We start from the raw sequence: 24440 nt of genomic DNA on the forward strand, positions 1-24440 counted from the left end.
AAAGTGGAAAAATAACTTAATAGAAAAAGAATTTTGTTGATAATAAGACATTTGATAAAAAGCACATTTGATAATAAGATATGGAGAGGAAGTGACAAAGATGGTGAAAGGGATGGTCTTATTTCTTACTAGTGATTTGATTTGGACACATATGATAAAAGCAAATGAAATTTCTTTGCATCTTACTTTTCTGTTTTTAAGAAGAAAACAAAGATGACGTTTGAAATGTGAAAGATGGGGAAACATAACCTGAGGGGAAAAGTTTAGATACATGATCTTGGGGACGATATGGATGATCTTGGAAAGGCAGTTAAGTGGCCCACTTGTAACCATGTATTATAATTAAAATTCGATTGTATCGGTTTCATAATTCGTTTTTTTCAAAAATCAACACATTCCAAAAAAAATATTAACTTGAATGCTAACAGGCTTGAGTTGCTAAAGTATTAAAAAAAAAAAAACAACTATAGTGGCTATGTCTTCTAATTTCATTAAATAAAAAACTAACAAATTGGTAAATAATTAAATATATAAATTAAAAACAAATAAAACTAAACACAAACCTCGGACCTCAAAATTACATGTCAATATCAAGATTTTCAAATTCAGATAAATTAACATGAAAAATCCAAGAACAATTTCGTACAACCGCGATTAAACAATATATGACCAAAAAGGTCCCCGCATATGATTCGTTGACACTATAAAGAAATTAACTTTCACAAAATCTTCATTTCGACTTACAAATCTTTTATAAATAATAGAAACAAAACAACATTTTTTTTTGAAATTAGACACCATAATAATTCATAAGTAGCATCAATCAAACCTATTGCTTCTTCTTCTTGGGTCGCCTCTTTCTTTTGGGTTTCCGGGCATCCGAATTGGAGCTCAAATTACTCCCGCTATTACCCGTGCCCGACTCCACGGGTCGCCGGTTATTAAAAAACGGGCGTTCGACACTTGTCGACGTATTACTGGACGATGACATGTCAACTCTACGAGAGGATGATGACATGTCAACCCTATGAGAGGAGTATGATGTGTTCTTGTTGAACGGTTTAGTGTATCTTGATTTCATGTGATTTGGATTTGGATTATTTGATGCCCGAGGAGGTGGCATAAGTGCACGAGCCGAAACGTGTCTCTATTTAAATTTAATAAGCAAATTAATAAATTAATAAAAATAAATATATTTACACGTCTTTTAATACAGGACAGGACAGGACAGGACAGGACAAGACATAACAGATCAGGCTAACCTGATTTCTTTCATCGCTGGACATACCGGAAGCTGCTTTTCCAGAAGCACTAGATGCTTGTTCCCTGTTACAAAGTTTTTATTTTTATATATAAAAATTTAAAAAAAGTTTGGTGTATGAATTGAGAAAAGACGATTCTAACCTTGCACTTTTATCAGTCCACTCATCATCTGCATCAGCTTCATCACTTGAGCTTCCACTTTGAAAGAAATCATCTTCACTTAAATCCAACCCATCGTCTTCACTTCCAGTTTCTGAAACAGTTTATTGTAAGAAATAGCAATTAATTTGTTTATTATAACTTATAGCATCCTACTTTCATTTTTTATTTTGACAATTCTACCCAATTTTATAGCAAATTTTACTTCTACAATTAAGTAGATTTTTCAAAGTATTAAGGAAAATATTGAAAGAACAATCAGTATGTTTCTTACTAAAGCATTGCTATTTAGTTTAAAACATTGTACTTTAATTTTATTTTGACAAAATTGCAAATATGGTCCCTATGGTTTGTCAAAAATTGTCATTTTGGTCCAAAAAGTTTTTGACGAGCACCACCTGTCCAAAACTTTGATTTTGTTGCAAGTTTGGTCCATAAATTTTTTAAACTCTTTATAATAATGGATTTACCCTTGCAAGGGCAAATCTGTCATCTTAAATATTTAAAAAAAAAAATTAGACCAAACTCGCAACAAAATCGAAGTTTTGGACTGGTGGTGCTAGTCCAAAACTTTTTGGACCAAACTGGCAATTTTCGACAAACCACAGGGACCATATTTGCAAATTTGTCTTTTATTTTTCTTATCAAGACATTGTGCTTTAAAAAACTACCCAAAATTGCTTTGTATTTGGATGATATTGCTATGATTGGGTAGATTTTTCAAAGCACAATGTTATAATAGGAAGAAATGAAAGTATGAAGCTACAAAAAACAAATAAATGAAAATATATATTTTTTAGAACAAAAAATGAAAAATAGAAATTAATTACCTTCCAAATCTTTCCCACTAGCTATAGCAGCAGCTATATTTGCCTTGATTTGTGTGCGTAAGGCGTTTCTCTTATTAACAGTCTCTGTATTATCACCTTTTTTAAATAATGATACGTATTTTTCTGCCTTTGGAAAAAACTGCAGTTTCAAAATCATAATATTATTATTATAATTATAATAAACAAATGAATGAAAGTAGGTTGCTATTTTGTGCATTTACCCTGATATACTCAAGATCTTCTTTCAATTTGGAAAGCTGGTCAGCCAGGTCAGCTTCTTGAGCCTGCCCGGATGCTGCCCGCTGTTGTTTCTCCAAACGTCTTATTCTTCTCTCAACCTTCCTTCTTTCTGTTGAACAAAACATTAATTAGCTATTTCTTGAATTTAAATGAAAATACTTTGCTATTTCTTGAATTTAAATGAAGAAATTTTACCAAAAAATTTGATCTTTCTGTAACGCAAGAATATTTTGTGTTCCAAAGCTAGATTATCCAGAAGCTGCTGTTGATTCTTCAATCCTTCTAATTTCTTTGTTAGGGCTTCTTGCACTTCAGGCCTTGTGTCCTTTAAATATATCATAAAAAGAAAAATATGGGCTTATTTCATCCAATAAAGAAGGATCAAATAACTTTAAAGGGAATAGAACTGTAACTTAATAGAAATCGTGAAACTTTTTGAAATCAAATCCAATGTATGTGAATGGTATAGCAAAAGATAGATATGAATTTGGCGTCTCTGTCAAAAGTGATTGTCTTTGGAACCCATGTAGTGTGACAAACTACTGAAAATATGTTGGTGATAATGGTGTATTATCAAGTTTTCGCTACCAAAATACCATTAATATCAAGTTTTATGCAGTTATCAAATATTCTTCGGAGGATACATAATACGCATCAATCTTTTGAACAGAGGGAGGACATGATAAAATCTAAGTACATACTTTATTATCCAAAGAATCCGAACAACAATATCTACACTTGAGCAGGAGGTTATTGCGTTTTCTATAGACGAATTTATCTGAAGAAACAGTGTGTATAAAATACCTTGCGAATCAAACGCTCCGTAGAGCGAATCTGGCGTTTTAGAGAGAAGAGCTTGGCTTTAGGTTTCTTCTCGACACCCAAGGATTTTGGACGGTGATTGGTAGCTTTATTCACCGGTTTCCGTCCGGCGACCCGTCGCTTGTCGTAGCCACCGTGTGCCATCTCTGCGTTCTCCTTTTAGGTTTTCGTTCTTTTCCGTCGGATGTATATGTCGAAATGTTGCTACATATATACAGTTTTGGTCCCTGTACTTTGCATAAGTTTTAGATTTTGCTAGCTTATAATAACGACATCTTTATATTTTCTTTCGGAAACAACGATTGTCAATCACTCCATCTAGAGAATGATGAGAAATAAATAATATAGAAAACAAAACCACACATAAATCAACAGAAAATTAAGAAAGCATACAAGTTGACAAGTATAAAATATATTTATAATTCTTTAAAATTAAACGGTGCATAATAGATCAAATGTTAAGATCCAACATTATGTTTAGGTTTTGAAACTCGTTGCTTCTATTTATTTTTGTTATTTGAAACTATTTGAATGTTTATTTGGAAATTATATTACAACATCATTGGTTAGATGCCACATAAGCAGAATTGTATCGCTTGGTGCTTCTCACGGCAAGAATTAACACCCCTTTTGGGTCGTTTTGAAATGCTTATAAAGAATATACCATAAATGTTTCACTCTTTAAAAATAGCGGAAGTCTTATAAAATCAATTTTCAAAAGCAAAAAAATCATTTGTTTTATAGTAAGGTACTAGGCGTGATTTAGTCATTATCAAAGACAAATTATATATAAAATGTCTTTGACTATTTTAAGTCCAAAATGTCATATTTAAGGGGTGTTTGGAGTTATTTATTTGAAACTAGGTTACAATCCAAAGAACACAGCTAAGAAAAAAAATGAAATTGATAATTAAAAATAGTTATGAAACATCTAATATTTATAAAAATTTATTAAATTAATAAAATATAATTTTGATTTAGATTTTATAATAATTATTTAATAATAATCGTTATTATAAAACTTTATACGTAGTAATTATTTTATATCGTATTAAATATTTTAATGAAGGACAATATAAGATCATATAATAATGGCACGTATTAAGAAAAGTAAATTAATTTTTTTTAGTGAATTATATTATATTTATACATAATATCTTCTCGTAAATTAATTTTTTTTAGTGAATTATATCATATTTATACATAATATCTTTTTTTGTGTGCATGAGAAGAATCTACAGGTTAAAATGGAAGACATGAAAGACAAAATAGACTTTTAACATTGGGTGAAATATGGATGTAGAACTATGGTGAGTCTTTGATTAAGTTAGGTAGATATTTATTGACTTACTAGTAGTGAGACTAAAAATTGATTCAAAAAAATAAAAATAAATGTGAAGATCTAAAAATTCAGAAAGTTTGAATTTATAAGAAAGTAGAGAAAAATATTTAGCTATTATAATTAAAGTGTTCATTTCTCTTTTAAAATATAAATAAATAAACAATTAAAATAATTGGATTCAATTTAGATATTTATAAAATATAAAAAAAGTTGCATTAATATATTTGATATTTATTTATTATTACATTTAAATATTATATATAATTTAATAAAATGGAAAAAAAATCACAAAATGATATATGTATATAACTTAATCTAAAATTACAACAAAATGACATGTGACATAACGAATGAGAGAATGACAAGTGCTAAAAATGATTTTTATTTATTAGAGTAGATTGCGGTTTGGTACCGGTAATAATGAGTTTTAAGTGTTTGAAACTTTAGATATAATGATTACATAAGCATTTATTGACTTAAATAAAAAGTTTTTAATAAGTTATTTCCTAATTACACATATAAGCGCAATTTGATACACACTAAAAAGTAATTTATGAACTTATAACGTTTTGGTATCGGATTGCCTAAACCAAACATTTTTCTTTAAATTTGTTTTAATATTAGATAAACTAATATACATTTTTATTAAAAAGCATAAGTTGTTTTAAATAGAAAAAATTGTAAATTTAGCCAAAAATGTTAATTACTTTGTGAAAAATAGTCAAAAAAACTGAAATTGCATTTTTAGCCACAAAAATCGCAGATGGATTAAGCCCATCTGCGATTTTGGCAAGCCATCTATGAACGTACAAGTGGCTAAAACACAGACGTGCTTTAGTCACTTGTACGTTCGCAGATGGTTTTTTTTGCTGTATAAATAGCCTTCTTTCCCCCTTAAAATCGCAGATGGACTAAGTCCATCTGCAATTTCCTCTCCTTTTCAACTGTAAATGTGTGATATTTTTTGTAATTTTTTTTTAAAATTTTAACTTTGAAATTGATAGAGTTTGATTATGAAACAACCTTATTATATATAAACTTTTGCAAAAAATTATCAGTTTAGTTGTTATTTCTTTGGAAAATTTGTTTAAAATCTCTCTAAAAAAAATGAAGGAAGATTTGGTTTGCGTTGTAACTGGTGGGAGGTGGAAAGTTATTGAAACAAATCTTGAATACGTATGTCCATAGGGAGGTATTTCTGAATTCGCTTTGATATTTTCTGAGTATATTAGTTATAGTGACATATATTGCAGAGGAATCCCCTAAGCAGTATTGTCGTCCTGATGATGATCATCAGGCTAGGTCCCTTAATTTAGATGCTTTAGGGACAGAAAGTGAGGATAACAGGAATGAGTAATCGGGTTGTTTGATTTGATGTAATTAATAAACTTAATTATTGTGGGTTGAAAACCGTATGTGCTCACCAGCCTTCCAAGTCTGACCCACTCAGTTTCTTGTATTACAGGTAGTGGCACAAAGAGCATAGATGCGATGATCTGATGAAGGATTATAGGTTATAGGCCAGTAGAAATAAATAGAATGTTGTAAGGTCTATGTTGTTTTTGTTTATGCTTTTGATCTGTATTGGCAATGACATCCCGAAGTTTTTAATATAATGAAAATACATTTCTTCGAAAATGCTTTGATAAATTTTTTATCATATTTTTTGGAACAAATTCTGCAACATATTTCTTCAAAAGTATACTCTGATTTTCAAATAAAGCATAAATAAATCGGTATTTTCTGGCCGTGAAATTGAGGATGTCACAAACACCGTAACTTACCTTTAGACATGGTAACGATTGATGGAAAAAGAGTTTTTACCAATACTTTGGTAGGTGATGTGACAAAGTGATCTAAGGGTGGAAAATCTACGATCGAAATACAATCAATGGTCCTAATTGTTTAAGATGATGTCATAAGGTTTCTCTTTTAATAATATTTAGAGATTTGAATGTTTATTTGGAAATTATATTACAACATCATTGGTTAGATGCCACATAAGCAGAATTGTATCGCTTGGTGCTTCTCACGGCAAAAATTAACACCCCTTTTGGGTCGTTTTGAAATGCTTATCTAACCTAATAAATGAAAATCATTTTTGCTAAATGTCATGTTCTTATTGAATCTGACACATGTTATTTTCTAGGATTTTTTATTTTTTTTCTGCTTATCATTTTTTTGTATTTTTTATTTTTCTTAAAGTTAAAATCCAAATTTTAGTAAGGTTTATATATGTAAAGGTAAATCATTATATTAAATATCAGAATCAATGCTCTTTAAATGTTTCTTTCGTTCTTGTTTCAAATCTCTAAGAATATGTATTAAATTAATTACTTTATTTATTATATCTTTTGTATTTATATAAAACTATTGCTTTAAAAATTGCATAATGCTTATAACTTTATATTAAACTTTTATTTTTAATAAACCCGTGTATTACACGGGTCTTACACCTAGTAAAGAATATACCATAAATGTTTTACTCTTTAAAAATAGCGAAAGTCTTAAAAAATCAATTTTCAAAAACAAAAAAAAAATCATTTGTTTTATAGTAAGGTACTAGGTTTGATTTAGTCATTATCAAAGACAAATTATATATATAATGTCTTTGGCTATTTTAAGTCTAAAATGTCATACAAGGGATGTTTGAAGTTATTTATTTGAAACTAGATTAAAACCCAAGGAAGCCACAAGTAAGAAAAAAAATGAAATTAATAATTAAAAAATTTATGAAACATCTAATATTTATAAAAAATTATTAAATTAATAACCTATAATTTTGGTTTAGATTATATAATAATTATTTAAAAATAATCATCATTATAAACCTTCATACATAGTAATTACTTTATACGTATGAAATATTTTACTGAAGGGCAATATAAGATCATATAATAATGGCACGTATTAAGGAAAGTAAATTAATTTTTTTAGTGAATTATATCATATTTATACATAATATCTTCTTTTGTAGGAGAAGAATCTACGGGTTAAAGTGGAAGATATGAAAGGCAAAATAGACTTTTAACATTAGGTGAAATATGAATGTAGAATGATCCATATGGCATGACTATTTTATTAAGTTAGGTAGATATTTATTGACTTACTAGTTGTGAGACTCATGTGTTACATGAGTTTATTAAAAAATATATATATAAATATGAAGATCTAAAAATTTAGAAAGTTTGAATTTATAAGAAAGTAGAGAAAAATATTTAGTTATTATAGTTAAAGTGTTCATTTGTCTTTAAAATATAAATAAATAAACAATTAAAATAATTTGATTCAATTTAGAAATTTAAAAATTATAAGGAAAGTTGCATTAATAAATTTGATATTCATTTATTATTACATTTATTACATTTAAATATTATGTGTAATTTAATACAATGGAAAAAAAAAATCACAAAATGACACATGGATAATTTAATCTAAAATTACAACAAAATGACATGTGACATAAAAAATGAGAGAATGACAAGTGGTAAAAATGGTTTTTATTTATTATAGTAGATTGCCGTTTGATACCGGTAATAAGGGGTTTTAAGTGTTTGAAACTTTATATATAATGATTTCATAAGCATTTATTGACTTAAATAAAGAGTTTTTGATAAGTTATTTTCTAATTACACATATAAGCACACTTTGATAAACACTAAAAAGTAACTTGTGAACTTATAACGTTTTTGTATCGGATAGCATAAACCAAACATTTTTCTTTAAACTTTGTTTTAATACTATATAAACTAATAAACAATTTTATTAAAAAGCATAAGTTGTTTTAAATAAAAAATCCCAAACACCCTCTTAGAAATCTATTCACTAATCCTCATGTTCCTTTAAGTTGTTTCTAACATCAAGTATCTTTGTATCCTAGCACAAAGCAAACACCAACAGAAAGGGTTCCAAACACTCTTTAGGTAGGTGACATGTGAACCATGACATATGCATCACATATGGGCTTATTATAGCCGTGTGCATTTGTTACGTGTTTGGACTACACCGGTCATCTCACTCATTTCCCATTCAAATGAATACAAAATAATCATGCTTTGTGCATACTCTTTTTCATCATTGAAGACACCCATGTACAATTTAAAGATACAAACATTTTATTATGAATTATGAATTAGACACTCTTTCATCCTTTTTAAGAAATATTAAGCGAATGTATGCACATTGCACAAAATAAAACTATGTAATTACAATTTTAGCAAATACATGTTATTGAAAATAATTACGTTATTAACAGTAAGTATGAAATAATAATTCTTATACTAGGTTGATATATAAAATTATAATTATTTAAATGATATTATAAGATAGACGTTTATTAGAATCACATCACTCAATGACCGTTGCCTACAACTTATTTGTAAAATAACATAACACAATTTACAATTTTATGTTATTAAGAAAAGATTATTGATTATCATTTTGTTATAAATTTGGTTCGAGTGCTAGAACATAACCCATTCAATGATAGATGCTAGAGGAAAAATTACTTCCATTGATTTCTTCATCATACAATCGTATTTGCAAAAGTTCATATCACATCATTATACTTTAACGCCTAGTTTCCGAGTTTAACAAAAGAAAAGAAAAGAAGACAAAAGAAAGTCCGAAGAGAAAAGAAGCAAAAGAAAAGGAAAACAAAATTTTCTTTTGTGTTTCCGAATTAGACATAAATGTAAAGAAAATTAATTATTTTGTTTTTTCTTTCCAAATCCTCCCAAATCGGAAGGAAAGTTAGGAGAGAAAGTGATCATTTCATTTCCCTCCACTTCTTTCCACTTCCTTCCTTTAATGAAAGTCAGGAACACCAATTTCTTTTATTTTCTTCTCATTTCCACCTATTTCCTTTCTTTTCTCTCGTTAAGTTGAACTCGGGAACGGGGTGTAAAAAATCCACTCAAATACAACAAAGTCATCCAAATTAAAATCAAATTTCACTCCTGTAGATTGAGTAAAAGTTTCAAAAGTTCCAATAATTGCACTTTACACCATACTTTTCCGCAAATCTTCCCCGTGCATGTATCAAACTCAAAATCAACGTGAATCATTTTTGCTTTTTTTTTTTAAACAACAATTATAATTTCTTGTTAAAAATTGTCTTTGATGCTTGATTTTATGGTAGTATTTCTTGGAGAAGAAGTCAACATTTACAAGAGAACGGGTTGTTCTCCTTCAAGCTCCGATATAACAATCAGAGAATCAGTGAGTTCAAGAGGAAGAGGCTCCGATTTGGGAACAGGGTTTATAACCTATAATAGAAAGATAAAGATAATGTAAAATACCTTTTTAAGTAGTTGTTTCTATATTAAGTAAGTAAAAAAATGAAAGAGTTATATATATAGTAACAAAAAAAAGAAGTGTATGTTTCACCTTTTTGTTGTTTTTGACATAACCAATGGCTACTTCTCTCCTCAATCTTGCTCTTTCAGAGAGCTCAGAAAACGACAAATGCTCATCCCCTTTCATGTACAAACTTATGTCCTGAATAAAAAATAACAAAAAGATTTAAAAAAATAAGAATTTTTTTTTTTTTTTAATGTCAAATTTGAAAGCAGAAAGGATAAGTGTTTACTTTCACATAAATTTCATCTCCATCAGCATCCAAGATGTCTTTCCAAACTGCATTCAATTCACTGTTTTCGGCCACTAATATTCAAAACAGATACAAAATTAAAATTACAAGAAAAGAAAAAAGTTTTATACGTAAAAAAATAAGAAAAAAGAAAAAAGAAACAGAGTTTTTATATATATATATATATATATATATATATATATATATATATATATATATATATATATAACCTTGAGCTGTCACAAGGCTCATTATTTCTTCAGCTGCTATGTAAGTCAATGATGGCTTGATTCTTGTAATCTAAATAGTGATAACATCAATTTTCAATAAATGCAATAAATAAACTTATATCCAATTATAATTCAGTTTTTTTCTTATCATTAAATCCTAATTAAAATGATATGTAAAACAATTTATTATACCTGTTTGCCTAGTTTTGAGTCAACAATTTCTGCAACCAGATTTTGAACCTATAGTTAAAGAGGTCAAGAAAAGAAGTCAAAAGTCAAAAGTCAAAGTTAAATTACCAAAAAAGTTCTTAGGATTAAATGTGTATTTATGTGACAAAGTTTTACCTTTTTCTTAATTTATGCAGCAAAGTTGATATTTTAAGCAAACTAGGCAACTATGTTTCATGTTATGACAAAAAAAATACAATATTTTTTAAGGTAAAAACACTGTTGCATAAATACTTTCAGCAAAAAATAAAAAAATACTCACCTTAACACCAAGCTTCAGACAAATACTTTCAGCAAGAAGTAGAGAATATGCAGACTGCTTATCTGCCCCTGATGGATCTATAGAATTAAAGAAAAATGTTGAATGCAATAAATACTAACATACTTTCATTTATTTATTTGTTTATTAGAGAATTATACTTTAAAGAAAATAATAATTAATACCTTCAAGCAACCACTCTCTATCAGATATAACAACTACAGAAAATGGAACATCTTCTCCTTTCTTAAGAGACTTTTGAGTGTGTTCAATTGTTTCCTTTAAAGTATCATAGTCCCTTGGGTTCCCAATCTGTTTATTTAGGCAATGCACTTGCATTATTTATGATTAAAAATAAATGGAAAATAATTTGTTTCTGTAAACAAATTATTCTTCTAGCAACCCCTGAGCTGACCCACACTGCACAGTGTAGGGCCCACATGGAGCTCAGTTGACATTAGAAAGAGGAAGAAACAAAGATTATAGTTTTGAGAAATTCAAATTACCCTGTGGATGACTTTAACATGTTTTATCTTGTGTTGACCTGAAAATTTGTATGTTTTTTCTCTATCTGAAATTGGCACATCTGAAAGAATTTCCTACATCAAAATAAAATTGTAATTTAATTTAAAATCATGAAACTTTTGAAAAAGGATTTTTTACATTCCATGATCATGTTTGGTTGAAATTGTAGGAATGGAATAAATGTTCATATGATTTATTTTTGACATATTATATGTAATTCAATGTATAATTGTAAGGTCTCGTTATTTTGGGAAATTTTTTGATAAAGTCCTAAAAAAAATTGAACAGAAAAGTCTTGATTATTTAATATTTTGCCCAAATTAACAAACAAGTCCTTATTTTTATTTTAACAGAAAATGACAGATTACCGTGTAAAATTAAATAATCTGGACTTTTCTATTCAAAAAATAAAAAAATTACGACTTTATCAAAAAATTTCCCAAAATAATGAGACTTTTCTGCATAAAACCCTAGTTTTAACTATACACTACAAACCCAAACAAGAGTATAATGATAAAGAATATTTTTCTATTTTCTTTTTAGAAAATAAAATTGTATTTCAATTCAAATTCGTGAAACTTTTGGAAAAGGATTTGTGTTATTGAACCTTACAAAAATAAAAACAAGTTATTTTGTAATTTTTCATTCCATGAAAAAGAAAGACATGTATAAGGAATGAAAATTATCAAAATGGAAAGGAAAATATCACATTCCTTCGAATTCCATTCCATTCCCAATCCACAAACAATGGAAAGAACAATTCCATTCCATTCTCTTCAAGTAAAAATTTAAACTTACAACAACACTTCCAGGACCAAGGTAATTATCATATTCTTGAATCATATCAACAACATCTGATCTCCATCCAAGTAATAATATGCATTCTTTGGGTCCCACACTCCAATCTGATGCCTACATTTATCATTTATCACTCAAAATAAATAAATAAATAAATTTAAATGAAAAAGTATTACCTTGGACCCTGGTTTTGCTGGACGTTTAACAATTTTCTCCAAACGTGACTTTGCCATTTGAAGTGCATTATGTGGAGCTTCTTCACCAATCTTTTTTATAACTTCAAGTTTATGAGGGTCAATTTCGTCTTCTTCTTTTATTGAACTAAAATATGAAATTGGTGTTTTGTTCTTCCCAGTTATAGGTGCAATGAATAATACCTACAAATGCAACTTATTATTATATTATAATCACTTATAATAAATTTATAATAGTATATATATATATATATATATATATATATATATATATATATATATATATGTTCATACTTTGTCATCTTCATCTACAACTTCATTGTCCATTGGATGGAAATTTATCTTCCCTTTTTTATAAAGACCACAAACAACAGCCTAAAAAAAAAAAATTAACAATATATAAATTGTTTAAATACATTTTAAAGAAAAAAGAAAAACTAACCTCTTGAAATCCAATTCTTAACTGACCGTATTTCAATCCTGCTAGATGAGGAAAACTGGAAAGATTGAATACATTTTCTGCAAAACAAATCAATTAGCTTAGCTTACTATTGATTTAGCCCTTTTAACAATGATTTGTGATCAAAAAAATAGGAAGGTACTTTGGTAATTTAGCAAATGTCTATAGATCTTTACAAGCCCTTTTTGTCGAGAGCATTGAACAAATAACTTGGATGTTACATTTTCAACAGGTTCTACTTTCAACCCTGAGATTGACTTCAAAAGCTCACATGTATTTGGGCTTGAAACCTAAAAGAAATTATAAAAATATTTTGGTTATACACTTTGAAACATGATGTATTTTCTTTTCTTTCTTTTTTTTTTTTGTAAAAAATAAAAAATAAAATTTAACCTCAACAATTGCAGGAACAGATTCCATGTCTGAAATAGGTTGAAGAGCAAGAACTGATAAAAATGCATCTGTATCTATTCCATACCTAACAACTCCAAAAACAAATTTTGTATACTATCAAAAATAGCAATTTACTTTTATTTATTTGTGGATTATATTTATAGCATTGAAATTTCAACTTTTTTCTTATTTGACATTATACATTGAAAAATGTACATACTAAAACATTGTAATTTAACTATTTTTCTTAATAGTGACATTATAAATTGAAATTTTTATCTAATTATATCAAATGAAAACTGCTTTGTATTTAGATGAAAGGGTTAGTCTCAAAAAAGACCTTATATTGTGTGTTTTTTCTGGATTAAACTTCAAAAAAAAATTGCCTCAAAAGACCTTGTATTTTTTCATTTTTTCCGAAAAAGCCCTCAACTTTGTATTTTTTTTTTCGAAAAAAACCCTCAACCTTCTAAATTCTTCCAAATAAACCCTCAACCTTTTTAGTTTTTCAGGAAAAAACCCTCACATTTTACAATTTTTTTTTTGAAAAAAATGACTAAAAGGGCCAGATCGGAAAAAATGAAAAAATACAAGGTCTTTTTCAGGTAAAAATAATTTTATCCGGAAAAAACACAAAATATAAGGTCGTTTTTAAGATTAACCCTAGATGAAATCGCTATAACTGAATAGATTTTTCAAAGTATAAAGTCATAATAGCAAGAAATGAAAGTAAGACTACAACTGCTATTTCTTACATTTACTGATTTACCCTTAAAAAGAATCTTACCTATCACCCTTAGTTGGCAATATTATTATGGCACGTGCCTTATTGGCTGCAGCCCTTTGGAATGATTTTGTTAAGCTTAGACTACAACTGCACAACAAGAAAGAAGCCAAAAATGGAAGAAATTTTATTTTTTTTAAAAGAAAAAAAAAAGGAAACTATATATTGCTAATATTATACCCTTGATTTAACATAAAACAATGAGACAAAAATACCTTTTTGTAAGGACATCAATATGATGAAGATCTTTTGCAATACTATCAGCAATTTTGTCCATTTGCTTCCTTGGGATATCAGACAAAAGAAGAATTCTTTGCCTCCTATTTAAACATTTTTTTAAAGATGTAATTACACTTAAATGAAGTTATATAATATTATAATGTATGTAAAAAATTTTAAATATTTTTTAAGACATTATTACCTAGCTGTAGCTGTACCTAATCGCACAGAAAACTCATGATATTTGTTTAATTGCTTCAATATGAAGCTCAAATGACTATTAACTCCACAAATTATTATATGGTCAGTCTCTAGAACTTGCATTTGTGCTCCTTCTCTAAGCTTTTGCATGTTATGCTGTACAAATACACATATCATTTAAGCTTTCTACACTTTTTTCAATGATGAGGATTACAAGGGCATTTTCGTCTTTTTCACATATGAGAAGGTCATGTAATGTCCAACCTTTTTTGCAATTATTGTCACAGTTGGACAGGAGAAGTTTTCCAGGACCATTTTCAATGATGAGGATGGGAAGGGCATTTTCGTCTTTTTCACACATGTCATGTCCCAACTTTTCGGGTGTGACAAAAAATTGCAACTTTTGTCCCATTGACATAAGTCCCAATCCCATTTGCACTTGACAGGATTGGAGAACTAATTTTAATGAGGACAAGGGTATTTTCGTCTTTTGTGCATATGATTCAAGAAAGTACCCTGAATTGCTCTGTCATTGTTCCCAAGAGGCGAGAATAAAATAAGATGCCCCATATAGCAAGAACAAAACCAATAACACGTTCAACCCTAGTTCTTTGCTGCATAAAACATGTACAAATTTATTAAATATCATTTCACAAAAAGCTATAAATAGTTTGTTTTATTTCAGAAAATAAAATAGAGAATTATTAAAATGAAATCTCACTTTCAGATGTGTTGATGAAGAACACAAACATGCCCAAGCTTCCCAAAGACAATCTTCAAATGACTGTGTATTACGCCTACATTATAATGAAAGTCTGATATTAATATAATCAAATAACTAATATAATAAAACAATAATTTAATAAAAGTCTTTGACTAAAATATAAAACAAGTACCTGTACTTATAGAAGAGTGTTCCACCAATAAGAACAAACGAAAAGCAAGCTAAAAGGAGCACAATCAAAAACCTACAAATAAAAATAGTTAAATGGCTAAATCCAAGGGTAATTTAGTCACTAAACAAATATTTTAACAATCATAAAACACAGTTCAATGTCTAAATTGATAAAATGGTTAGGAAAAATGGTTTTTTAGTAAGAAGGATAAAAAGAAGTGTAATGGTGTTTTAATCACTATTGACAATAGTTGAGTGGCTAAATTGGTAATATGGTGGAAGTACAAGGGCTTTTCTGTAATTTGTTAAACTTACGTGGAAACATTTCTCTCAAGTTGTATGTTGAATAAGTACATGATGCGTGAAAATCCCCATTTGATGTCATGAAATGATGGCAAAGATACATCCAATTGCAGAGGTGTGGGTTTATCCAAAGAATTAGATATGCATGCAAAAGGCAAACTTGTAGTGCCAAATGACTGAATTACCCTTGAAAGTAGATCTTTTACAGAAGTAATCACTGTTTTCCCATGATCTTGTTGTATCAATTTGACTACTAAGCAAGATGCTAATGCAGCTATCATGATCCTTTTTCGATCCACCTGCAGGATTAATTCATCTGTTGAAATTTGTCACTTTATCAATATATGCTCACCTGAGGGTAGTTTGGTAATTTATATTCTGGTAGTTTAGTTAGTTAAATAAAGTGAGTTTTCTTGTTGGTGATACATAAAGTTGATCATTGAGACATTGCATTACGGATTGCCATTATGCTCACCTGAGGGTAATCTGGTAATTTCACCTTCAAGAGCTGTGAGTCAATATTATTCAAGATGTACATGTTCATTGAGACACCTGTCTTATGTGATGCTTTTATTGAATTGACCTTTCGCTTTCCTGGAAAATGAAAAAGATAACATGTATAAGAAGAAAACTAATAGAAAGAAAATTAATAGAAAGAAAAGAAAGGAAGATGATATAATAAACAAATATATGAAAGTACATTGATAATGTTATTAAGAAGTTCTTATGATATAAGTTTCTTTAGACTCACCTTGATGATTCTTTAACATGCCATTTACATGTAAAGCTGAAGAATGAATCCAGAAACATGAATCTTGACTTGATTCTCTGAAATCATTGTATCAAAATCAGCTTCTGATTCCAAACATACAAAAGAGCTAAATGCAAAAGCAATGTACTTTCATTTCTTTCTATTAATTTTCTTCTTATGAAGACATTGTACTTTAAAAGTACTACCCTATCAAAGAAATGTACTTTCACTTTTTTCAAAAGTACAAAGTTGTAATAGGAAGAAATGAAATGCTATAACTACTAAGTGGCAATATGATGAATGATGATGGGGCCCACATTGAACAATGAAAACTTCAATGAAAGTTGAGTTGAAAAACTGCACTAACATTTCACAGTGCTCAATATTTCCACTCACAAAAACTAACTCTCCAATTTCTTCATGTTTCTTCCCTAAAAGTTATGGAAGCAAATACGTGGGGCTCCACTGTCTTGATAGTTGATAATTAGATTAAAAGCTTATAAATCATCCATTTATACATCATTAAAGAAAACCCCACTTCCTTTATTGGGTATTGTTTACATAAATGAAGTTTAATTTTGTCATCAAACCTCTAACATGTTGTGTCTGCTAGAATTTGCAACCAAAATGTAAACTGTCATAGCTAAAACTAGACTACATCTAATTTGATTGCTTATTGATGAGTTTGAGAAGAAACTAATGAAGAAAGTGTAGAATAGTAGTAGAGTATATGTCTGATGATGATTAAAAGAAAAGGGAAAATAAGAATTTAGAGAAGGGATGTAATTCTAGCTTAAAAAGGAGGAAAAAGAATGAAAGGTTAGATTATTATTGCACACCAGTTGCTTATTAAAATGCGTGAATCCACGAAACTTCACACAGCGAATCACAATACAAAGACACCCAAATAAAGCAAGTTTGATCATGACAGGCATGCTTGTGGATTTGTGATTACAATTGATACAAGCCCAGATTATAATGAGTGGCAGACATTAACTACTACATGAAGTCGATTGTCTGTTATGAAGTTATGAGAAGCAATCGAGTTTACGGATTAGAATTAATAATGCCTGACCTCTTGGGACGAGAAATCCTTGAGATATTTTGAATTCTTGGGGATATCCATGGCTGAAAGCTATGCAAGATGACCATCTCCTCTCTCTCTTTCTCTCTCTAACTCTCTCTCACTCCCTCCCTCTTATTACTTGCACTCTCGCTCTAACAACGGAATGAAAAACAGCAATTACACGTGGGGTTGATGAAATTCATCCCGAGATTGAAGTCGACTGGAATTTGGAAGTATTTGGAATAAAAAAGGTGGGACATTTGGCATTGGATTTAAACGGTGTGAGTTGATTTTGAGAATTGAGATTGAGAATATGTTTGTGAAGGTGGAGGGGTGGGAGATACAACCAAGAGAGGGCAATTATCATAGTTTGAATTGTTCCATTTATAAACGAATTTCTTATTCATTTGTAACCGATTTTTTATATGTAAGAAAAGGTTGACTATGAGAATACAAAATAATCGTAATTGCCTTTTTATTTTTAAAAGGTTTTTCCATAAAATACCTAAAAAAATAGAGGGAAAAAAAAACCAAAATAGCTACGATTTCTATAGGTCATATATGCAAAAATCCATGAAATTTGTTTTTATGCGAAAATAACAATCCTTTATAAAAAGTCATATTTTTTAGCTTAGTGAAATATATAAAAAATAAGCCAACTTTGAACCTTCATTCCTTTTTTATACGAATTCTGTTTGAGGTGAATTTTTTTCATTATGGTCTATATAACAAGGGATATCTATGGACATGTCACACTCGTATTTGGATATTGAGAATTTGTATTTTGTAAGCTTCAAGTTAGGATGGTGTGTGATTCTTGGAGATCTATGTAACTAGAGATATCTATGGACATGTCACACTCGTATTTGGATATTGAGAATTCGTATTTTGTAAGCTCCAAGTTAGGATGGTGTGTGATGCTTGGAATTTTCTTTTTGGAGGTCAAAGTAATTAGATACTATATTAGTGGATAACATATAACATTACACATACACTTAAGAAAGACATATAAATATTTAAGTTGCAAAGGGGGTAACACTACCTCTACATCGTTTGACAATTCCCATTGAGGAGGAGGCGGTAAATGGTACACCATTTCAGTTCGGTATGCAGCTCGATACACACATAAGTCAACTTATAGTTAACAAATTAGTAAATCTCTGGCATGTTAAACGATCTCATCGATGTTATTGCGTGCCTACACGGTACATCACCTTTTTTGCAATTTCCCACGTCTACAAACCCTCTGATCGAGATGTACAGTGTAGTTTTCTTTGAAATTGTAACTTCATAGTTGAAGCTATAGACATGTCTTACCCGCCATGCTTGACACTTGTATATCCTCCTAAGAAGGTTGGTTTCAACATAAGGTGTGAGATTGTAACGCCCAAGTCGCCAGGTATGAACCTTAACAATTATTTCAATTAATCAAGGACTAGCCGAGAGTACGCTAGGCGTACACAAGGTACACATGGCGTACTCCCTTTGCATGCGCGTTTCGGGATAACCCCTACGTACGTTGGGCGTACCCATGCGTACGTAGGGCGTACTCAAGCCAGAGATAAACCCTAATTTTTAGGGTTTGCACCCTATTTAAGCTCATTAAGTCCTTCAAGTTCATCACCTTATCAGCCTCCTTTGCCTCTTGAGTCATATCTCGAAACCCTAATCCATTTTCCCTAAAGTTTGAGCTTGTGTGTGTATATTTTGGGTGTGTGTGGTGCTTAGAGAAGAAAAAGAAGAAGATTTGTGGAAAAGCATTAGATTAGAAGGAACTTGTAGATCTAGAGGTTTCTCATCATTTCTAGCTTATTGGAGGTAAAAAGCTTCTACCTTGATGACTCCATGTGTTAGTTTTTAGTTTAGGGCTTATTTCATCATAATATGGTCCTTAAGGTATTTTCTTAAGAGTATGAGCTACTCCAGAAGATTATAATGTTAGATCCTAGTGTTTCTAACGTCCCCTGAGCATAAAAATGGAGTCTTGATGGATTAAGTTCAATCATGCAAGGATTGAAGGTGGTTTCATGAAGATAATGTGGTTAAATTCAAGATTTGCCCCATTAAGATATGCAAAAGCATAAAGTTGGCAACTTTATGGCTTAATACACTTTAATAAGCCTAGATATAAAATTGGACGTTGGGTCTTAACTGATTAAGACCTTAGAATGAGGTTTTGGCCAGCTGTTGCATACGCCGGGCGTACCTAGGGGTACGTTGCGCGTACGCGTCTGAGGTCCCAACGGGTGTATTGATTGGTACGTTGAGCGTACTCTCCAAAGTGGACTTTGGGCTTTATTTCGGTCCATGTGTGGGACTTAGGGACTTTGGGCCCTTGTTGGGCTGTAAGCTTTTTTATGATGGGCCTTTAGGCTTGGGCCCATTTTGGACATAGATTATCTTTTAGGCTTCGTGGCTAGTAACATTTGGGCCTTGATGGGTTAGGCCAATCAGGCAAGGAATAAGTAACTTATTCCCCTTAAGGACAGGATTTAGGGTTTGGACTCACGGGTTGGATTATTGATCTAATTTATAATTAGGTTTTCTTTACTTGTGATTTAGTGGGGATTTTCTGGTTTAGCAGCCCGATCGTTTGTTTGACTGTCAGCAGACTGATGTGAGTTTTGAAACATCCCAAAAATACGGTCCAAAAATTTCGTTCTTAGATCATTATTAAAACATAAATATCATTACCATAGTATAAAATCATAAACCATGTATCTCAAAATAACATAATATCTGTCAATATATCAAAATCTCATATCAAATATCAGAGTAAATCTCCCAGGCTAGAAACTATGGTGTGTGTCATGCGATCATCCCGAGCCCTTCCCTTCGCTAGCTGAAGTACCTGAAACCAAACTGAAAACTGTAAGCACAAATCTTAGTGAGCTCCCCCAAACTACCACATACCATACACATAACATATAACAAATAGCACAACTCTGGGACTACTCCCAACTGCATCGGGACGAAACCGGCATCAGACTCACCCCGACATCAGACTACGTCTGGCATCGGGCTCACCCCAGCATCGGGCTTACCCCGACATATACACAACATAACATATATCATAAACATATAACATAACATATAAACTGCATCGGGCTTACCCCGACATCGGGCCGAAGCCCAGAACACATAACTGATAACATATAAATTAACATGCATCGGGCTTGCCCCGGCATCGGGGTTACCCCGGAACACAAAAAACATAACAGATACACTAACATACATCGGGCTTGCCCCGGAACACATAACACATAACATGCATGAATCACAAAGACATCAAACATACATATACTATCCTCGGGACCACCCCGACATCGGACCGAAGCCCGGAACTACTATCAACTAAACGGGTCGGCATTGTGGCCTTAGACCCGTTCCTACTAGAGAGAAACTCACCTCTCAAACTGGATGCTGAACTCGTGTGTGAGGAATCTCTGCTGGCTGCTCCCACGGCTCCCCGACTAACTTTATACAATAATACTTAGTCAGAAAACTAAGAATCCTTCTAAGGGTAAAATGACTGTTTAACCCCTTTTTGATCTAATTTGGGCCATGACCTAGGCCCAATCCTTTCTAGTCCTTCCAAACTCATTAAAGCCCATTAAAATCTCCAAATGGCCTAATTTTCTAAATTGGGCCCAACTCCTCAAATGGGCTTTCCTCTCAAGCCCAACTAGTCCTTGGGACCTTGACTGGCTTCTGAAGGCCCATCACGGCCCAACTACTGCTATGTCCAAAGCTTGGCCCAAACCGAGGCCCAATAACAGAAAGCCCACTGTCTGAGTGTACGTTGAGCGTACCCTTCTGTACGCTGCACGTACTGCTTGAATGGCTTGTACGCTACGCGTACTGGGTTGTACGCCCAGCGTACTCTCCCGTTAAGCCATTTTATCCAAAACTTCTTAATCCCTTAAGACACTACGTCCAAACTACAGATCTGAGTCCAATACTTCGTCCTAACCCATAAAGTCGATCACTTGGTGGCTTGCAACCCACCAAATGAACCCAACTCTAAAAATAGCAATAAACTTCCATGGAAATGGCTAGATCTCATGCATGGCTACATAAAGGCCTCAAAGCTTGCAACTTTACTGCTAAAGGAACACTTTGAGCTTCAAGGGTGGCAACCCTAAGCTCAAAAACGAAGTTGCATGAACAAGATCCATTCTTTGGACCTAAAAAGGTCCAAAGCTTCAAAAACCTAGATCTAAGCTTCTAAGAGGCAAGTTCAAGACTTTATACCTCAAGATAGTCTGAAATGAAGCAATAACCCCAAATCTATATCTTCTCCTTTGATCCCCCACCTTGCTATGCTCTTCACTTGCTTGGAAAAATGGCTTTACTACTCCAAAATGCTCTCTAATGGCCTCCAAAGTTCCAAGGACACTCAAAGGTGGTTTAGGGTTTCGTGGTGGCTGTCTAAAGATAAGAGGGAGGCTGACCCCTGAGGCACATTATTCCTTTTATAGTGACATAGCCCTAAAATTAGGGTTTAGTGACTCTGAGCGTACGATGGGCGTGCTTCTCGTACGCTGGGTGTACGCCTCTCCGCACCCGCGACCATTCTCACTTATACGCTGGGCGTAACCCAGCTTACGCTGGGCGTACCCAGCCGGACACGTGCATGCATCCTTGCATGCATGGGACTTACTTGCCAAACATTTCCATTAGGGGTCATTTATGCCAATAACTTCAAAGTGCCATAACTCCTTCATTCTAAGTCCGTTTCCGACGAACTTTATATCCACGAAAACGTGGCGAGAAGCTCTACGCTCCTAACTACACACCCAAGCCTTAAAACCTTTCGAATAAAACTTGAGACCCAAAAAAGACGTAATCGCTTATACCCTGGGCCTCCGAGACCACAACCGAAGTACCTTTCAAAACGGGGTGTTACAAGTTTGCTCACTATACTGTAGGACACTAGGATATGTTATGTGCTTGTAGTCTTGGTGACTCCTGTTGTATGTGTTATATGCATGTGTTCCTGTTTGCTATATGTAGGGCTGTTCACTATTTGGATAAAACCGAATTGTCCAATTGGACAATATGGACTGGACTATTTGGTTCGGATATTTGGATCTTTGGATTGGTTTTCAACAAAACCGAATTATTATTTTGGATTCCGGATTGGTTTTGGTTTATAAAATAAGAACCGAATAGTCCAAAAAAACCTAATAAACATTTATTATTTATTTATTTATAATATATATCTATTGTTAATTATTAATTTTGTAATTTATTTTTTCAAATAGGTTCAAAACGTTTCACCCGATAAAAAAACATTAATATGCATTTTCTCTCAAAAGTTTTCTATCTATAAAATATTTAACTATAATATATTTTCTTAGTAGTTGTTTATAAAATTCAAATCACAACTAAATAATTTGTTTTCTCTTCTTATGTAATGTTGGGTAATATTATAATTATATGTCGTTTTAAAATGTTTCAGTTTTTGAAAACCGAATTATAAAACCGATCCAACCGAATTGTAATTGGATCGGATCAAATCGGATTTGAATTTAGTTTGGACTATTCGGATCCATGTTTTGAAACCCAAATCAATTTGGATTCACTTGATTGGATCGGATCAAACCGATCCATCACTTGATTGGATCAGATCAATCTGATCCATCCAAACGAACACCCCTAGCTATGGCTTGTGTTGACATATGAGTTGAAATAGACTCGGGGGTGAAATAGACCCGATACGGCTTGGGCTGACGCATGAGTTGAAATAGAATCGGGGGTGAAATAGACCCGAGGGTGAAATAGACCCGGAACAGCCTTGAGCTGGCAGATATGTATATTATTCGGTATTTTGGGGAACTCACTAAGCTTCGTGCTTACGGTTTTCAGTTTATGTTTCAGGTACTTCCGAATCGAATGGGAAGGGCTCGGGATGATCGCATCGCACACACCATGTTGTTCCGCATTTTGTTGACTTAATGTATTTGGATGGTTATTAACATACTCAGATCTTCTTTTGTGGTTTTATTAAAACGTTTTTGGATGATGGTTTTGTTATTCTAAAAAAGAAATTTTTGGTCTTAAATTGTGGGACGTTACAAGTTGGTATCAGAACCTTGGTTTGAGGGATTTAAGCATACTCTCGGGTGTATCTGAACTCAAACTGAGGATTTGGTAAAATTTTCAAAAAGGAAATGTTTTATAAAAAGAGTTTTCTAATAAAAGAAAGGGGTGTGGTGCATGCTGTAACACTCAGTTTCGAATCGCTTCATCATTCGGGGTCGTGGCCTGATCATCAGTTATCACAAGGATTAGGGCATTTGAAAAGGTGGGATCTAGGCCTATTTGGGTGTGAGTGATGTATTTGAAGTGATTCGGGTGTTCGATTCTTGTTTTGGAGCCTAGGGGTATTTCGGTAAAGTATTAGTTCGGGCTTTTGTGGAAATTGGATTTTTGTTCGGAAGGTCTTAAGGATGGTATAAGTTGATAGAAGTGTAGGGCTTCTCGTTAACTTTCCGTGGATATAAGGATCATCGGAAACGGGCTTATAACGAAGAAGTTATGGCCGTCGGAAGTTTGGTGGTTATTAGGGTATAGTCGGGTACGCGGGGCGTACATAGGTGTACGTGTAGCATACTAGTAAAAAGGGAAGTACACAGGGCGTACCTCGGCGTACGTTGGGCGTACTGATCAGGATGGTCGCGAGTGCTCTATGGAGTACGTTGGGCGTACCATAAGTACGTTGGGCGTACTCCAGTCAGACCAGAACCCTATTTTAGGGTCTTGGACCCTATTTAAGCTCCTTATCTCATAAAACCCTAATCTCTTCAGCCTCCATCCCTTAAACCCTAGAAATCGACCCTTAGTCCACATTTGAGTGATTTTTGAGCTTCAAAGTGATTTATG

The 24440-nt window shown here is 31.9% G+C and overlaps 2 protein-coding genes across 4 annotated transcripts; both read right to left on the minus strand.

The window, feature by feature from the left end:
* Positions 1-567: 567 nt before the first annotated feature.
* LOC145110782 (rRNA-processing EFG1-like protein (DUF2361)) lies at positions 568-3497 on the minus strand. Its single transcript, XM_079047094.1, has 7 exons — positions 3297-3497; positions 2688-2817; positions 2474-2601; positions 2253-2391; positions 1405-1516; positions 1263-1326; positions 568-1147 (listed from the first exon to the last, which is right to left on the minus strand). Exons 1-7 carry the CDS (start codon positions 3456-3458, stop codon positions 830-832), a joined length of 1053 nt encoding a protein of 350 aa, XP_078903220.1. The 5' UTR covers positions 3459-3497; the 3' UTR covers positions 568-829.
* Positions 3498-9595: 6098 nt separating this feature from the next.
* Positions 9596-17911, minus strand: LOC145115103 (ion channel POLLUX-like protein, putative (DUF1012)). Of its 3 annotated transcripts, XM_079051271.1 has the most exons (24): positions 17562-17911; positions 16487-16563; positions 16211-16329; positions 15748-16034; positions 15434-15505; positions 15259-15334; positions 15053-15151; positions 14539-14693; positions 14333-14437; positions 14121-14207; positions 13334-13418; positions 13083-13230; positions 12923-12999; positions 12775-12855; positions 12463-12663; positions 12287-12400; positions 11470-11562; positions 11149-11275; positions 10967-11043; positions 10669-10716; positions 10477-10546; positions 10247-10320; positions 10045-10155; positions 9596-9923 (listed from the first exon to the last, which is right to left on the minus strand). In XM_079051271.1, the coding sequence occupies exons 1-24, from the start codon at positions 17636-17638 to the stop codon at positions 9822-9824; spliced, it is 2562 nt and encodes an 853-aa protein (XP_078907397.1). In that variant the 5' UTR covers positions 17639-17911; the 3' UTR covers positions 9596-9821. The 3 variants fall into 3 exon arrangements, with proteins under 3 accessions (XP_078907397.1, XP_078907398.1, XP_078907399.1); XM_079051272.1 differs by lacking the exon at positions 12775-12855; XM_079051273.1 differs by lacking the exons at positions 16487-16563; positions 17562-17911 and having other exon boundaries at positions 15748-16051.
* Between the last annotated feature and the right edge of the window lie 6529 nt (positions 17912-24440).

The sequence above is a fragment of the Lactuca virosa genome, chromosome 5 (genome assembly GCF_052849685.1).
Source record: "Lactuca virosa cultivar CGN04683 chromosome 5, Lactuca_virosa_CGN04683_v6, whole genome shotgun sequence".
NCBI classification, from domain to species: domain Eukaryota; kingdom Viridiplantae; phylum Streptophyta; class Magnoliopsida; order Asterales; family Asteraceae; genus Lactuca; species Lactuca virosa.

Coding starts and splice junctions, on each gene's coding strand:
- LOC145110782 (XM_079047094.1), bottom strand. CDS start 3,458: ATGGCACACGGTGGCTACGACAAGCGACGGGTCGCCGGACGGAAACCG. Junction 1,517..2,252: donor TAGTGGGAAAGATTTGGAAG/GTAATTAATTTC, acceptor AAACTGTTTCAG/AAACTGGAAGTGAAGACGAT. Junction 1,148..1,262: donor CCAGCGATGAAAGAAATCAG/GTTAGCCTGATC, acceptor AAATTTAAATAG/AGACACGTTTCGGCTCGTGC.
- LOC145115103 (XM_079051271.1), bottom strand. CDS start 17,638: ATGGTCATCTTGCATAGCTTTCAGCCATGGATATCCCCAAGAATTCAA. Junction 14,438..14,538: donor TTAGGTACAGCTACAGCTAG/GTAATAATGTCT, acceptor ATGTTTAAATAG/GAGGCAAAGAATTCTTCTTT. Junction 14,208..14,332: donor ATTGATGTCCTTACAAAAAG/GTATTTTTGTCT, acceptor CTTGTTGTGCAG/TTGTAGTCTAAGCTTAACAA.